General features: G+C 41.8%; 5 protein-coding genes and 1 pseudogene across 5 annotated transcripts; 3 read left to right on the top strand and 3 right to left on the bottom strand.

Annotated features, from left to right (window-relative positions):
• The first annotated feature begins 10 nt into the window (after nucleotides 1-10).
• LOC141841483 (tetraspanin-2) lies at nucleotides 11-1,571 on the top strand. The gene is made up of 2 exons (XM_074729656.1): nucleotides 11-726; nucleotides 1,148-1,571. The coding sequence occupies exons 1-2, from the start codon at nucleotides 229-231 to the stop codon at nucleotides 1,466-1,468; spliced, it is 819 nt and encodes a 272-aa protein (XP_074585757.1). The 5' UTR covers nucleotides 11-228; the 3' UTR covers nucleotides 1,469-1,571.
• LOC141837197 (uncharacterized) lies at nucleotides 1,500-3,324 on the top strand. The gene is made up of 5 exons (XM_074724640.1): nucleotides 1,500-1,533; nucleotides 1,769-1,952; nucleotides 2,021-2,121; nucleotides 3,018-3,111; nucleotides 3,278-3,324. Exons 1-5 carry the CDS (start codon nucleotides 1,500-1,502, stop codon nucleotides 3,285-3,287), a joined length of 423 nt encoding a protein of 140 aa, XP_074580741.1. The 3' UTR covers nucleotides 3,288-3,324.
• A 101-nt stretch (nucleotides 3,325-3,425) lies between these two features.
• LOC141840581 (uncharacterized) lies at nucleotides 3,426-5,061 on the bottom strand. The gene has a single exon (XM_074728621.1). The coding sequence runs from the start codon at nucleotides 5,001-5,003 to the stop codon at nucleotides 3,522-3,524; it is 1,482 nt and encodes a 493-aa protein (XP_074584722.1). The 5' UTR covers nucleotides 5,004-5,061; the 3' UTR covers nucleotides 3,426-3,521.
• A 684-nt stretch (nucleotides 5,062-5,745) lies between these two features.
• On the top strand, nucleotides 5,746-9,642 carry LOC141840984 (thioredoxin-like 2, chloroplastic). Its single transcript, XM_074729100.1, has 5 exons — nucleotides 5,746-5,941; nucleotides 6,017-6,202; nucleotides 7,768-7,932; nucleotides 9,304-9,413; nucleotides 9,496-9,642. The coding sequence occupies exons 1-5, from the start codon at nucleotides 5,774-5,776 to the stop codon at nucleotides 9,614-9,616; spliced, it is 750 nt and encodes a 249-aa protein (XP_074585201.1). The 5' UTR covers nucleotides 5,746-5,773; the 3' UTR covers nucleotides 9,617-9,642.
• A 1,393-nt stretch (nucleotides 9,643-11,035) lies between these two features.
• LOC141836858 (putative transcription factor bHLH041) lies at nucleotides 11,036-13,200 on the bottom strand. Its single transcript, XM_074724323.1, has 8 exons — nucleotides 13,094-13,200; nucleotides 12,882-13,013; nucleotides 12,691-12,796; nucleotides 12,586-12,600; nucleotides 12,436-12,498; nucleotides 11,780-12,355; nucleotides 11,321-11,698; nucleotides 11,036-11,152 (listed from the first exon to the last, which is right to left on the bottom strand). The coding sequence occupies exons 1-8, from the start codon at nucleotides 13,198-13,200 to the stop codon at nucleotides 11,045-11,047; spliced, it is 1,485 nt and encodes a 494-aa protein (XP_074580424.1). The 3' UTR covers nucleotides 11,036-11,044.
• Nucleotides 13,201-13,697: 497 nt separating this feature from the next.
• LOC141841608 (uncharacterized) lies at nucleotides 13,698-14,810 on the bottom strand (annotated as a pseudogene).
• Nucleotides 14,811-15,342: the final 532 nt, after the last annotated feature.

Here is a 15,342-nt window from a genome sequence, read left to right as displayed (position 1 = left end):
TCATGTTATCTACAATTATATCTCCTCTAAATGAGTCCCTATTCCCATGACAGCGCAGCAGCGTCATCTACTTCGACTGTGGAAAAAGAAGAGAGAAAAAGCTAGCGGTAGCAGCGAACGCGAGAATCGCTTCGTCCTGCCCAGTCTCTTCAACCCACGTGCACGGGGCGCTCTTTACTGAGCTAAGGAAAGGAATCGATCGATCGCAAGCTTCGCCCACTCACCGCCATGGGCGTGAGCAACAACATCACCGCCTTCCTCAACTTCGTCGGCCTGCTCTGCTCCGTTCCCGTCATCGGCGCCGGCATATGGCTCGCCTCCAAGCAGGACAACGAGTGCCTCCGGAATGCCCGCTGGCCTGTCATTATCCTCGGCGTTCTCCTCCTCCTCGTCTCCCTCGCTGGCTTCGTCGGTGCGTACTGGAACAAACAGGGCCTCCTCGCCGCCTACCTCTTCTTCATGGTCGTTCTCATCGTTCTCCTCCTCGTTCTCCTTGTCTTCGCCTTCGTCGTCACCCGCTCTGACGGCTCTTACCGCATCCCCGGCCGGTCCTACCGCGAGTACCGCCTCGCCGGCTACTCCGCCTGGCTCCGCCACTACGTCGTCGACCACTGGGCCCGGATCCGCCTCTGCCTCAGTGCCTCCGACGTCTGCCAGAGGCTCGGCCGCGAGCAGCCCTTTCTCACTGCCGAGCAGTACTTCCAGACCGATCTATCGCCTCTCCAGGCCAGTTCTAATTTCTGCTTCCCAAATCCCTAATTTGCGCGTTTTTCCTAAAAAATCTCTGATCCCAGATCTTATGCTTCTCGAGGCCAGTTCTAATTTCTGCCTCCAAAATCCCTAATTTGCGCGTTTTGCAAGCCTGTTTTGCGTTCTTCCTTGTCAGTGTAAACAGAACAAAAGTACACCTCTACCTACCTTTTCTTCCACTCCGTTTCCACAATCATTGCTCGTTCCATTGCAAAAAATGTTTTTCCTGTTTTTCTTTTCCTTCAAAAATTGCTTAAATCATCTAATAACTTATGGTATTCCAGCAATTCATTGAAAATGACAAGTTCTGAGTGCCGCAGAAGCCATCGTTTTCTAATTCAAACTGTTTTTTGCTATCGCAATCAAGATGTGTCAGTTTGATTTTCCTTTTGTGTAGTCGGGATGCTGCAAACCACCGACGATGTGCGGGTACGCGTACGTGAACCCGACGGTGTGGATCAACCCGAGCAACCCCTTGGCGGACGCGGACTGCGCGGCGTGGAGCAACGACCAGGATCAGCTCTGCTACGACTGCACCTCCTGCAAGGCGGGGCTGCTGGGGAGCCTACGCCGCGAGTGGCGCAAGGCCAACGTCGCCCTCATCGTCGCCGCCGTCGTCTTCATCTGGATCTACATCATCGGCTGCTGCGCCTTCAAGAACGCTCAGACCGAGGATCTCTTCCGCCGCTACAAGCAAGCCTACGTAGGGCACCACTAATTACTTCAATTTGCAAGTTTTTGCTCAGTGGATGAATCTCTTTGCTACTGTAAATAGTTCAAATGGTTCTGCACGATCCAATTTGTTATGATCTATTTCATATTTGCCTGATGAATAATTTCAAAGTATGATCTACCAGGGAGGAAAAGGGCATATTTAACTAAAGCTTTAATTAAATTTTAATTTAATACGAACGGGACAAAAAATAAAAATAGAACAAGGTATTTCCAAATTTACCTTAAATATATATACATATACGAGATTTATAAGTTTTTATTTCTTTTGTGAATTATTTCGTAGTGCCTGGCAGTTATCCACCCCCTCGACTCTTCCCACACCATTCGCCTGCCGCGAGCAATCTTCCTCCTCTCCGAATCGAATCGAAGGGAAGCAGCAATTTCGGGAAAGTTCTCGCCGGAAGGACATCCGACAAGGAGCTGCTACGGCAGTCCGCCGCCGACCTCGTTTCCTACTGCGGCGAAAGGTTTTTATAAACCCTAATGTCGAACGAAGTGGATTGTATGAGCTGGGATTCGTGTACTTTTCTTTCAGATTTCAAAGAGGAGGCTTTCGTAAGTATATTACCAGGCGATTCGAGCGAAGGCTATCACTTTCCCAAGCGGATCAGAGAATTTCAGAATATGCAATTTCTGGTTCTTTCTTTCTTATTCGCCCACCCGATTAGTTATGAATTGCAGTTATTCCCAACTTCAAATTTAGTTTTGCTTTGGCTTCATATAACTTCTTAATGATTTTTGCTTTTTCATCTGTTGATTATACAACTTTTAATGAAATTGTAATAGGATTTCAAGATTTTAATGTATGTACGACAGTCACAAATTGTGATAGTTCTACCTACATCTTATCCTTCCACTAAACTCTATAAGAGATAATATCATTGATATTGTTTAGATATCTAGAATTTTCTTTGATCTCGTCTACATTACTCTAGTTGGTTCAACTTATATAATCATAAAATATATTGATAGATGTTTGATAATGTCAATATCATTAAACCTGTTTTCTCTCAATATGCACGTGGCTGCAATAGCTGCTTTCATGGTCTGGTGAGTAATGGTCCCATACAGTTGAGAGCTAATCATGCAACATGCCAGCCTGCGGAGATTGTTTTTGAGAAACAAAAATATAATGAGTAGGATATTCTTTTGAATTGATGGTTTTACTATGATATTATAGAAGTAACTATGTGAATGAACAATGATTTGCTTGCCGGATTGGTCAAACTGCTTGAGAATTTCAGGGATGGAGGTTGTTTAACACTATTCATGGACACCAAAAATGGCTGAGCAAAATCATTAAGGAACTGATGACTGGTCTGCTGTCTATTTACGGTGATAAAATTAAAAGAGAGACTGAAGGGTGAAGGATGCCTTCAACTTTAACTTTCCTGGATCTGTATAAAGCATGTTATCATTTATTTTGTTTGAACGTGGTGGGGAAGACCTTGTTCCTTATGTATTTTTTCAGGCTATGAAACTAGATTATGCTTATCTGGTTCCACAATTTAACTGGACGTTGTTTATTGCAGGTACCAATATCAACAGCACCGGCAGATTGATATGTCAAATGCATAACCAAAGACTGAGCGAACATGAAATCGCTGCAATATTTTCACGAAGAAGGTAAATTATCAATCATCTGATCTTACTAGACACTAGCGTTTGCCATGATTCTAGGTGAGAATACAAACGCAAGTAATGGTTTCCATATGTTCCACTTTGAAGGCATTTGGTCAAATTCTTTCACGAATTCTAGTACGTAATTCGTGTTCGTAGAATGCATTTACAGTGTTCGATGATCTTGATGACAAGTATTATTCATGTTTCTGTTGGAAATTTTGACAATGGGGAGGCAACCCAAATCCCAAACCAGAAATACTAACATAACTTGAAAATGCATTGAGCAGAAGGATTGAAAACGCGAGAACGTTCAGCAACAGTACCCCTTTTAATCTTCCCAATTTTGGCAAGGTCAGTGGCTGGTAATGTTGCTGCTTCTGAAAACTCATTCGTCTGCGTAATCTGCGGACATCTCAAGCATTTGCGAGAAGAACTGTGCTTGGAAACGATGCCGATCCGTTGTTGGGTGCACCCTTCAGCTTCAGAATGGACGCGATCACATTGTAGATCTCTACATTCTCGAAAGATGGGATCTTCCTTCCCTTTGCAAATTGAGGTCCGTGCGCAATAAAAATGGTCCTCATCGAGAAGAATGCGTTGTCGTAGCCATGCGAGCCGCCGCACTCGCAGCTCTTGGACGTCTTCAGCTCCACCTTGTAGCCTTCTTCCAGCAATCCGATAATGGGTGGAATTCTGTAGCTCTCAGAATAATGAAGCCGCTCTGGCAGATCCTCTTTCAGGTACACTTTTAAATAATTCCCATGCTCCACCTTTCCCGAACTCAATGCCTTGTTCATCTTTGCCACCACTTCCGACGGGGCAACGCCGGCAGGCGGGCGAATTGCGAGCAGAGGAGTTGTGGACTCGATCCAGTCTTGAGGAATTTTGATCCACGGGGATAGAGCATCAAGAAAGATCAGTTTTTTATCACAAGTTCCCACCATTCCATGATCGCCTAACAGGATTATGGTCACGTCCTCAAAGATGCCTCTTTTCTCCAGGCCGGCGACCAATCTCCCGATCATGTTGTCGATTCGAGCTACTGCGGCGGTGATCTCTGGATCGTCTGCACCGACCTTGTGCCCTTGCTTATCTGGGTCCTCGAAGTAGAGGGTCATGAACACAGGTATCTCGTCGCATGGGAGATCGAAGTGGCTCAAGATGGTGTCCACGCGATCCTCGAACGGCACCGAGACGTCGTAATGCCGGCAGAACCTGGGAGGGCAGTCCCAAGATCCCTTCTTGACTTCGGATCCGGGCCAGAAGAAGGTGGCGGCGCGGAATCCCTGGTCGACGACGGTCTCCCAGAGCGGCTCCCCGAGCCACCACTCCGGCTCGTGGTTCTTCATCGTGAAGGAGGCGCCGGAGATCGGATCGACGAAATGGTTGTTGATGATGCCGTGGTAGGGAGGATAGAGGCCTGTGACGATAGAGTAGTGGTTGGGGAAGGTAAGGGTGGGGAAGACCGATATGAGCCCTGGCTCTGCCTCGGTGCCATTAGCGATCAGGCGGCGGATGTTGGGTGTGGCGGTCTTGAACTGGTATCCGTAGCGGAACCCGTCTGAGGAGATGAGGAGAACGACGGGGCGGGAGAGCTTGGCGAGAGGTCTCGCCGTGTGCGAGAGATCAGAGGCCGAATCTCGGGATGCAGCAACGCGGGCGGAGGAGAAGAAGAGGAAGGCGAAAGCGGCCGCGGCTGCTACGGTGGCGCAGGTGGCGAGGAGGGCGGGGAAGAGGTAGGTGGCGTGAGATCGTCGGATGCCCATAGCGGAATCGTCGGAGGCGACGGTGGAGAGAAGAGGCGTGGTCGTGTTAGAAGAATCAAATTCAACTCCGGTGGGTTGTGCAGGAGAGGGAAGAGTAGATACGTTGACGTTAGAAGGAACAGAAGCCATCGTCAAGGCACAAAGGTGGCTCGGCTCCGTTATACTCTCCTTTGTTCTGTGTTGCTTTTCCAAATGAAGGAAAGAGGAGAGAAAACTTACCAGATTGATATAATTGCCAAACGGTCAAAAGGCTTGTGATTGGATTACTATTTAAGGTATCAGGACGAGATGGTGGATTGGGTGTCGGCACGCGGGTTTCAATTGAAACGGTAACGAGAAGAGAATAAAATTCTGAGATTCAATCATCATGATTTATTTCTTTTTACCAAAGGTACCTTTTAAAACTGCTGATATAAATTACTTTAATAAACGAATTAATTTATGTTTATTCATCTATATATTAATTATTAGATCGTCGTTGTTTTAAAATATTTTTTTATTTGTCTTCTCTTGTTTTTTTTTTCTTTCTCCATCTTATCTCCGTTTCCTTGCATCCACCTGGACACAATAACAAACCACGTGATTTTGTAGGTGACTCACTCGTTCACAAATGTCAACGCTGGTTGTGCTGTCACGAATCCATTTTTGGATTGATAAACGGCTTTTCTAAATCCAGTCCAGCCCATAAAAAGTTATTCGTGGGCCACTCATTAGATTCTACGGAGTCAACGCTGCCACCGCTACTTTCCCACCAATGGGGAACGTTAAATCGGTAAGTTTGGCTTCGATGTACCGGTCAATCGCATAGTATCGTATCGGATTCTACTGTGTCCCAATAAAACGCCCGATTTTGTTGTTGCCGCCGCCGTCCGCACGCATCCCTCCCCTCTTTCCCTTTGATGGCCGATGCTTTACTAACCCATCACGGCCTCCTCCTCGTATCCCGCAGCCATCTGCTCCCTCTCCGCTTCTTCTTTCCCCTCAACTCCTCGGCACTGACCCTCTCCCACAGGTCTCGATTCGACCTCGCCGTCTCCCGCCCTTCTAATCGATGGCAGCTTTCCAAGGTGCCGCCGACAAAAATGCTTGTGCCTTATCCCTTTGATTCTGTGTTTCTTAGTTGATGTTTTTGGTGGGATCAGTTGTGCGCGGTTGTGGAAGAGGCTGCGGATGCACCAAAGTGGTGGGAGAGGAACGCCGGGCCCAATATGATCGACATCCACTCTACGCAGGAGTTCGTTGACGCATTGAGTCAAGCAGGTGAAAGGCTTGTCATTGTGGAGTTCTATGGTACTTGGTGCGGATCTTGTCGAGCTCTGTTCCCAAAGGTGATTCCTTTATTTGCCATCGTAATGCTGTTTGATCCGCTGGGCAACTATCTAATTAAGCGTGCGCTCGTGATGTTTGGACTTGGCTGCTCTAATTGAAGCTGTATTTGAGTTTTTCTATTGACAACTACACTCACCTTACTTATATTTATTGATGAACATGATTCATAAGCATTGTTCACAGATATTGCTTATGCTTATGAATATTGTTCACAAAAAATTCAATTTTAATGAGTCAAGCAAAAATATATTTAAGTTTGTTCATTTAGTTTAATGAGTTGTTGGCTCTGTTACCCAGCCAAAGATTAAATTTGCTCACGAACATTTGATTCATTTACAACCTGACTATCAATAACTTGTCTGCTCTAAGAAATTGTATGGCATCTTCTCTAAGCTTGCTTCTTCTACAAAAATTCTAACTTAATATTGGGACAAATCAGGCCTGTCTATTAAATTTCTGGTGAATTGTGCATAAATATTCTTTTAAGTGATTGCTTCTGTGTTGTGTTTGTTGATAATTGTGTCATGTCAAAGGAATGGGTTTCTTTGTTTTCTCTTGGATTATTAATAGATTACATTTTTGCATAAGAATTGGATTAACTAATGACACCATTCATCTTATCACTGCGTGATATTCGACAATTTCTTTAAAACTAAGACAAATCAAGCATGCATAATAGGAAGAGGAAAAAATTTTCCTCACTTTAAGTCAAACTTTACTGTATATGCACCAAGGTATGAAATCTCTTTCAGAGCCCTATTTAGTCCCCGACCCAAGCAAGTTGTATCAAGTCATGCCACCAATGCCGACACATGGTGCTGAAGGTTCGAATGAGGAGGAAGAAAGAACGAAGAAGAGAATCCTAACCTTTGCTAGATCGCCCCACCGAAGCTTTGTGTCGCATCACTATCATTGCAGAAGGTTTGTGTGCTTAGGCGAAGCTTTGCACAGCATGGCAATGCCTCATATGCCTCAAAGGAAGTTCCTGACTGCATTGTCACTGTTGCGAAAGCTTAACAGCAGTTTCGTGGTCTCAAGTTGTTCTACATGCTAGTTAGTGGGTGGAATGAAATGTTTCGTCTGCGCCAATCAACATGGAGCAAAATTGTAAATTACTTTATTTGCTGAAGGATCAATTTCATTTCCCAGTACAAACATATATCTCAGTGCCTGAAAAGGAGTTATAAGTATCTTATCCTGTACCGTGAAGCCAAATTTACCAGAGTGCATGGCATACACTTTTAATGCTTTGATGCCACCTGTTTATCATGCAAGGTTACTAATTAATTGATTAAGATAATACTATTCTTTTCTTGAAAGTCCACTAAAACTGATTATGGCTGCATAGTTCTTTATGCATGTTTTTCTTTAGTTCTTCTGCTAACTCACATGTCCTGGGCTGTAACTTATATTCTTATTATGTTCTATGCATGGCAGCTCAGTTGTGTAACTTCTTTAGTTTTTTTGTTTTTCTATTGGCGTGATATCTAAAAAGTACTACGTAAACATGAAGCTATTTTTCACAGTAGTTGTTTACCATCCCTTTCCTTCAATGATCCCTCAGCTATGTACGATGGCAAAGGAACACCCAGAGATTTTATTTTTGAAGGTGAACTTTGATGAGAACAAACCTATGTGTAAAAGATTGAATGTAAGAGTACTTCCATATTTCCATTTTTACCGTGGTGCTGATGGCCATCTGGAGTCGTTTTCATGTAACCTGGCTAAGGTAAGGATTTGTACCGGTATTCATGCTGTTTTTAAGTGAGTACTTTTTCCATATGCCTTTGGTTACTGATTTCTTTTTCGAACTCGAACTAATTTACATTAGTAAACTGTATGCGTTATGCCAAGTTAAGCTCATTTCCTCTTAAATGCATTACATATTTAAATGACATCAAGTCAATATTTGAATGATTGAGTTGTTTAATTATTTCATTCACCTGCACAGATAGTTGTGCACAATATAGTTTGATTGAAGATAATTGAGTTTGCTGCAAGGTCAATTTGAGATTCTCACCTTTAGAGAAATGTTGGTATCCTCTACGTTCGATAGTTCATTTTGGAAACTTCCTTTGTTGGTACTCTTTTAATTCTAGCTGGATTTTTTTTTTAAAAAAAAAAAAAGTTGGTTGGTGGAAATTTCATGGTTATCAACAAAGAAGGTTTAATCATGGCTGTCGTTGCTTTACCAACCTTGTGCTGTAGATTAAACTGTGGAATTGGTAATTGCATTGGTATATTAATGCATAACTCCTATGAGAAAACTCAAATGGCTTTTTCTTTCCATGCGATAGATTAGGACTGCCTTGTGTTTGCGCTCAATTAAATAGTAAATCTTCACAAGTTTAGCACCCTTCAATCCTCATTCATCTCCAGAATCAATCTACTAACCTGTTCATTTACTTTTACTGCCAATTTTGGTGCCTTATTGTTGGTAGCTTGTTCTGGGAGTTGGGATACAAATAATTCATGCCAGCTTTACTCAGAGCCATAATGTCCAAATCATGGGTTATTGTTAGAGGGTTTTGTCAGGTTATTAATTACATTTGAATTGAGTTTTAGTTAAAAGAAGGATAGTGTTAGTGATCTTGTTGATTATGTGATGTCACTGTGTTTTTTCTCTATCAACAATAATCTCTCTGCAGAGAGAGAGAGAGAGAGAGACAGCTAAGGTGTCGAACCTATCGAGGGCCAGGAAAGTTAAACAAGTGATCTTTGAGCTTGTGATAAACTCGAGCTATGGTGATTTTGAGAACCGGTTCACTAAGCAGGAAGGCTAGATTAGTCAAAATTTTCAAAATAATCCTGATATAACCAAATTTTAACCTGATAGCATCAATTTTCATTCTTGATATGACCAAATATCAATTGACATTTTATCAATTCATTTAGCTCAAGAGGTAGGCAGAAGGTGATTATCTCTTTGAAAAATTCAAAACGATTGTGATTATCATTTTGAACAGCTTGGTGATCTATGTTCCATTTGCCCTATTGAGGATGCTTCATTAAATTTCTCGAGTAACCATTCTCTTTTGTGTTTGCTTATTCAAATGAAAATCTAGCTTTTGTGACAGCAAATTTTTCTATCTGACTGCAGTTCCAGAAGATCAAGGATGCCATTGAAACACACAACACTCCACGTTGTAGCATCGGACCTCCTTTAGGAGTTGTAAATTTAAACCTGCTCGATAGTTCAAACACAGGCAAGTAAGCCTCCCAGAAGCCAGCTTTCAATTTTATGTTTACTGTTCTTGCTTAACCATTGTATTCTATCGTTTTGAATCCAAAGCCTCAAGCATTTGTACTCTTCACAATTAGTCTGGTCAATTAAGAAGTATATAAGAGCAGGACTATACGAGAATCTATTGAATGTCTGTAACGTTCTAATTACTCGGAATATGTGCAGTTAAATTTGTGATTTGGGAAGAAACTCATGTATGCACAGTTTACAACTGAGTTCCAGAATTTGTACTCCCCTAGATGGTTTTTATGCGAACTAGTGGTTTATACTTTATATCTGACTAATTTTAAGGGTTTCTGTTCACTCTTCAGTCCTTAATTAGCTTCTCAAATTTTTAACGAGAAATCTATGCATGTCAAAAGAAGAGACATGGGTAGTAATTAAGGGTTTGTTTCAGATGAAGTATGCAGCAAGGTTGTTTTCATAGAGTACCTTAAAATTTCTTGGTCTCGTTATCTTATACGTCCTCTCTCAGCTGATTTCTGAAGTATGCAGCAGTTCAAAGTTTTTATTGACGAAGAGTTACGTTTAACAAAAAGCTTAGATTTAGTTGTCGATTTTGGCAACTAAAAATTTCAATTTTCAATTCAGTTTGTAAAAGTATTTATATATCATTAATAGATTTTGTTCTCGAACATAAAGTCATTACCACTTTTTTTTTGTCTGAATTGAAAAAGGAAAAAAAAAAGAAACAGAGTGGAAGAACTGAGGAGTGAGAATTGATTAATAATGATAAGACATAATTTTGTTTGAATACCATAAGAAAATTTTAATATTTAACATGAATATTTACATCTTTTGATAAAAAAAAACAATATTACATTTCAAATTTAGTAAAAATATAAACATGTGCTACAGTTTAAAAATAATAAAACTTTACAATTTTAATTAGGCACTTTTATGTAAAAGAAATTATTTTACATCTTAAAATCCAGGTTGAGATTCAAAACAACTTAAAATTTAAAATGTTTCGGGTTAATTTTCGGTTTGGCCGAATTTAATTTTTACAAAAATTAAAATCGAATAAGAGGCCAAGAATCTGGAGAGGAATCAAGAATATTAATAAAACGAAAAGGAGTGGTTTTTAAGGGAACATCTTGATTTCATCTCCACCATAACTTAAAAAAAAATTTACCAACTGATCCATTAAAGTCTTCACCAAATATAATCAATGTCGATTGACTAATTAGATGATGGTTATTTTTTTAATATTATTTGTACGATCGATGATGTAGATTTTTATTTTAAAAAAGAAAATGTTTAAAAATATAGATTAATAAAAAAAATCAATCTAATCGATTAAAATATAGACTTATCAACAAAGTTTCTTAATTTTTTAAACTCCTCGTCGTCAGCATCATTTCTAATCCTTGCATCAATTCAACTATCTCGAAGTCATGTTTTCTACAAGTGATTTCCCATAAATTTTAGGTATTTTGAAAATTAAAGTTAAAAAAAAATTATATTTTATGCTATATATTTGAAAATTTTTCTATCATTAATAATAATAGAAGGTACACATTTCATCAATAAAATCGATAAAAATTATAAAAAAGAAATACAAAATTTTGGGAAAAAATTGTTGACTCGTCGATCGTCATAGGGGAGCAGTTGCAGTCTTTAATTTGTTGCCGTCAACATTGAACACATCATTGACAGCTCTTTTCACAGCTTCCGTGAACGTCTTCTCGTCCCAATCACTCGCCTGTTGCACCCAATTAATTAAACACTTTACGAAAATAATTTAAATTGTTGCACTCTTTTTGCCTTTGAGAAATTCATTTTTTATATATTAATTCATGCATGTTGATTATATTATATTAAATTAGACCACGATTAGTTCACCGAAATCCTGTTAATTCACCCCTGTTACCTTCAATTGGAGTCCAACGCTGACTCTGCTGAGAATCGCACCAGTGCTTTGCCGAGCTGTTCTTGCTTCCATTGCCACCAAGTGTGTAGCGTCTTCTCTCTGTTTTAACCATTCAAGTACGTGAACAACCAAATTCATCATCTCGCATTCCTCCCTTACGATTACGACCAGCTTGAGGTTGATAAATTGCGAGGCTGGCGATGTGGATTCAGCAGTTCGGATTATTTGAACCTCTACTTTCTCATTTGACTCGTCGATTCCCCCCTCGAGAGATTGCATCAGTTCCAGCATTTGGTTCCTCTCCTCCAGCTCTTTGATTTGGGCTCGCAGGGAATTCAAGTAGTTCTTCGTGTCTGCGAGCACAGATGCCTTGTCCTTCTGTGACGACCAAAATCTTTAATTAAAGATAATTAAATCTAATAAAATAGTTATAAATTGAATAAAATGTATAATTGACACCTTGGATCCTGCCGGAAGCAGCAATCGGAGAGCGTGAAAGTTCTCATTGAGCTTCTCCCTGCGCTTGCGTTCAGAGATCATGTGGTGCACTTGGTTGCTCCTCGGTCGGTATTGTTCCTGCGCTTGGACCTCCATCCTCGTCACGCTCACTCTTCTCAAAATCTCAATCCCTGCCTTGATCATTCTCTGCCCTCCTCCCAAATTGTTCGACTCTGATTTCTCCAACTCTCGATCTAGATTTCGGTGGTAAACCATGAATGCGGTCGGTCGATAGCCTTGATGCGGTTGTTGGCATAACAGTTTTGGAGAGGAAGAAGACGGAGCCGCAGAAATAACAGCAAGCATCGCCTTCGTCACTGCCTCATCGTCGCAATATCTGGAAGCTGGAGCTTGGAAAAGTAGACTCTCGGGGCTTCCATTAATCGACAGAGATAGAGATCTAAGCGAGGAGGAGGATGAAGAAAGATGAGACTTTTCATGGCTTGGTGTGAGTGGAATTAAGCATTCTTCTCTTAGCCTGGACTGCTGAATGAAGTTTTTGCTGAACACTTGGTGAATGCTCATTTCCATGTTCATCTACCGAAATTAAACCGATTAGATCGAAGTAATACAAGTTTTCTATACATGCATGTTTCTATATATGCTTATCTCATTACATTTGGTGGAGTTGGCATTCCTATTTCGACTTCTCCTCTTCCTGATCCCAAGAACACCACTGTCTGTGAACAAGAACGCAATGTGCTGATTTAGTTTAATCACTTGAGAATTAGAAGTAGATAAAAAAGACAGGTTTTTAACTTACAAACCTTTGTCCCCGCTTTCTGAAATAATCAAAAGGAGTTCAAATTAATTAGTTTTCATGTATAAAAAACGCGTTTGTAATTCTTAACGTAATAGTAAATTAAACATACCTGATAGAATTGGCGTTGTTCATCCAATGCAGCTAAATTCATTATATCTGTATCCTTTATCTCGAGATAATTAAGTCCAGAGCTGAAGGCAAGCCCAGGAATACAGCTGCAAGCACAAAAGCAACACATAAATATATCGATCGCTAGCTATAAAGTGTATATTGGTTTTCCTGCAAATATAAGAAACTTACCCTCTCTGAATGCTGCAGAGCGATCGCCGGTAGGCAGCGAAGAGCCTCAAGGATACGATTCCTGACGAAGAGCTTGGATCAGTATTGTCCTCCTCCCGATGCCATCCCTCCATGGAGATCAATTGGCTGCAACTAACCGGCAGAATTCAGACCATTAGATTTAACTTCATGCGAGCAGGAAATATCGTCTCGCAGGCATCCCGATCACATACTTAGCTGCAGGACACCAAGTGCAGATATAAGCGCATCCAAGCACACTGCCGGCGAGTTGGAGAAACCATCGGCGATCATCGGAGCCGAGGAGGAAGAAATAGTCCATGTGTCTTCAGTCTATATAAGAACTGGAGCTGAGAGATTCACCAAGCAGCCATGGAGAAGGAGGGGGTGAAGCAGGACGGTAATCGAGGTCAGAGATTTTGTTCGAGTGAAAAAAAACAAGAATGAGAACCGCTAGTTTTGGGTAGGGATTGAAAAGTAGGGAAAGAGGATGTGGTGTGCGCAGTCCGACAAGTCCCATGAGAAGAAAAGTTGCCGTTCAAAGTCTCCGGTGGTAGCAAATTGAATGGCAAGAGGATCTATGCTGAGGAAGAGGTCAAACTCGGAGTGCAGATTGAGATCGATAGGGCTCGATCCACTATCTTGGTATCATGAATGGGTGGCCTTCTTTCTTCGTGACTTTGGCTTAGTCTTTAAGTCAAGTCTGAGACATATATTTAGTTAAAAATCACATGAATGTGTGCCGTGTATATTATTTGCAGACTGGAGGTACGAAAATTGTTGTAATTTGATTATCCAAAAAAAATAAAAACTAGTACAGAACTGAAAAAACACATGCTCTACTTAATTGCTCATTAAGATTACAGACTACAGCAGAGATAAATAATATCTCCATTCAAAGTCTACACTCTACTTAGAAAAACATAAATTGCATCTTACTGGCCAGATTTCACCTTTTAATTAGGTTCCATTCCATGGGTAAGTGTCTCCTTGTACCTCAAGATGGACTGCAAGCGCTGCAGCTTTAGCTGGTGCCGGAACCAGTTAATGAAGTCGTCCGCCCGCGCGTCCACCTCATCATCGGCGTCGAGATCCTCGGGCTCCCTCGTTGCCTCCTCCACCTCCTTCTCGTTAAAGTGAGAGAACGCCGAATTCTCGCTGGCCGACTTCTTCATCCGCACCGCCAGCTTCCGCGGCATCTTTCCCGCCGTCGGATGCGTATCCGAAAGGCTCCGGTCCAAGCGTTGGAGCTCCTCCTCCTCACTTTCCGTCTCTGGCTCACTGAGGGGTTCCTCGTCCGCGATCTCGCCTGAGGCGGCGGCGTCTGGAGGAGGCCTTCGATGAAGGTTGAAGGATCGGAGACTGTCGAGTACGAAGGAGGGGGAGCGCGAGATGGATCGGACGAGGGAATGGACGGTGGAGTCTCTACCATTGTTGCCGACTTCGTACCCAGCGACAGGCGCGACGTCCGTCGGATCCTCGATATGACCGGAGCCGTAGCGAGTGGCGTAGAAGGACGACCGTAGGCCGTCGAGGACGATGGAAGAGGAGCGCGAGAGGGATCGAACGACGAAATTACCGGAAGAGACTTTGGCGGTGCCCGCAACCTCTATCGCGGCTGCGGTCGGATCAGGGATCTCGAGGGATGCGTCGCCGTGGAGCTTGAAGGTGCGAAAACGGTCGAGAACGATGGAGGGGGTTCGGGAGAGTGACCGGGCGAGGTAGTGTCCGGCGTAAGCTCCTGTGTCGCCGCGTCCGGGCTGGTGGCTGGGAGGTGGCTAGGGAGGCGAAAGCGATGCCGCCGATAACTAGATTGAGGAGCAGGAAGAGGACACCCGGGGTGAACCAGCCGTATACCGACGATAAGATCGACGACACCGACGCCTCCAACATCCTCGCTCTCTCTATCTCTCTCTCTCTCTGAGTCTGAGGCAGGGCATGCGCAGAGTGAACGAGGAGATCACAAGTCGGAGCTGGTATTCTATAGAAGAGGATGAGATAACGCACGTGGCTTGGATTTTCAAATTACTCTCTTCTATTTCTAAGAATTATCTAAAAATGTTAACAACAATACATCTTATAATTATTTATGATATAATTTTAAAATTACATCATATTTTAATGCTCATTCAACTCTGAATAGACTTTTGAGCTAAATATATTTTTTATTTGTACCGAACAGTTGTCGCCATGAAATTATATTTTACCATTAAATTTTAGTTAAAAATTAGTTTATACTATATTATAATTAATATATTAAAGGTATGTATATTTATTATTTTAATTATTTGTCATGATTCGCCGAATAGCAGTTGGAACGCTCTGCTTTTAATGCGACTTGACCTCATGAGTCTTTGTTCAAAGTCTTTGAGCCGAGTCAACATCTGATTGCAATTGTTTAATAATTATTAAGGAAATAATTTTCTAATTTTAATATATCATAAATAACAGAAAGTTATAAAAA

This window comes from Curcuma longa, chromosome 11 (genome assembly GCF_044706935.1).
Source record: "Curcuma longa cultivar G26 ecotype Majalengka, Jawa Barat chromosome 11, ITB_CL_G26_1.1, whole genome shotgun sequence".
Lineage (NCBI taxonomy): Eukaryota > Viridiplantae > Streptophyta > Magnoliopsida > Zingiberales > Zingiberaceae > Curcuma > Curcuma longa.
The sequence above is the reverse complement of the archived record's forward strand: the minus strand, read 5'-3'. Positions and strand labels throughout refer to the sequence as shown.

Coding starts and splice junctions, on each gene's coding strand:
- LOC141841483 (XM_074729656.1), top strand. CDS start 229: ATGGGCGTGAGCAACAACATCACCGCCTTCCTCAACTTCGTCGGCCTG. Junction 727..1,147: donor CCGATCTATCGCCTCTCCAG/GCCAGTTCTAAT, acceptor CCTTTTGTGTAG/TCGGGATGCTGCAAACCACC.
- LOC141837197 (XM_074724640.1), top strand. CDS start 1,500: ATGAATCTCTTTGCTACTGTAAATAGTTCAAATG. Junction 1,534..1,768: donor TACTGTAAATAGTTCAAATG/GTTCTGCACGAT, acceptor ATTATTTCGTAG/TGCCTGGCAGTTATCCACCC. Junction 2,122..3,017: donor TTCAGAATATGCAATTTCTG/GTTCTTTCTTTC, acceptor TGTTTATTGCAG/GTACCAATATCAACAGCACC.
- LOC141840581 (XM_074728621.1), bottom strand. CDS start 5,003: ATGGCTTCTGTTCCTTCTAACGTCAACGTATCTACTCTTCCCTCTCCT.
- LOC141840984 (XM_074729100.1), top strand. CDS start 5,774: ATGGCCGATGCTTTACTAACCCATCACGGCCTCCTCCTCGTATCCCGC. Junction 6,203..7,767: donor GTCGAGCTCTGTTCCCAAAG/GTGATTCCTTTA, acceptor ATGATCCCTCAG/CTATGTACGATGGCAAAGGA. Junction 7,933..9,303: donor TTTCATGTAACCTGGCTAAG/GTAAGGATTTGT, acceptor ATCTGACTGCAG/TTCCAGAAGATCAAGGATGC.
- LOC141836858 (XM_074724323.1), bottom strand. CDS start 13,200: ATGGACTATTTCTTCCTCCTCGGCTCCGATGATCGCCGATGGTTTCTC. Junction 13,014..13,093: donor ACTTGGTGTCCTGCAGCTAA/GTATGTGATCGG, acceptor TCTGCCGGTTAG/TTGCAGCCAATTGATCTCCA. Junction 12,356..12,435: donor GAATGCCAACTCCACCAAAT/GTAATGAGATAA, acceptor TAATTTCGGTAG/ATGAACATGGAAATGAGCAT.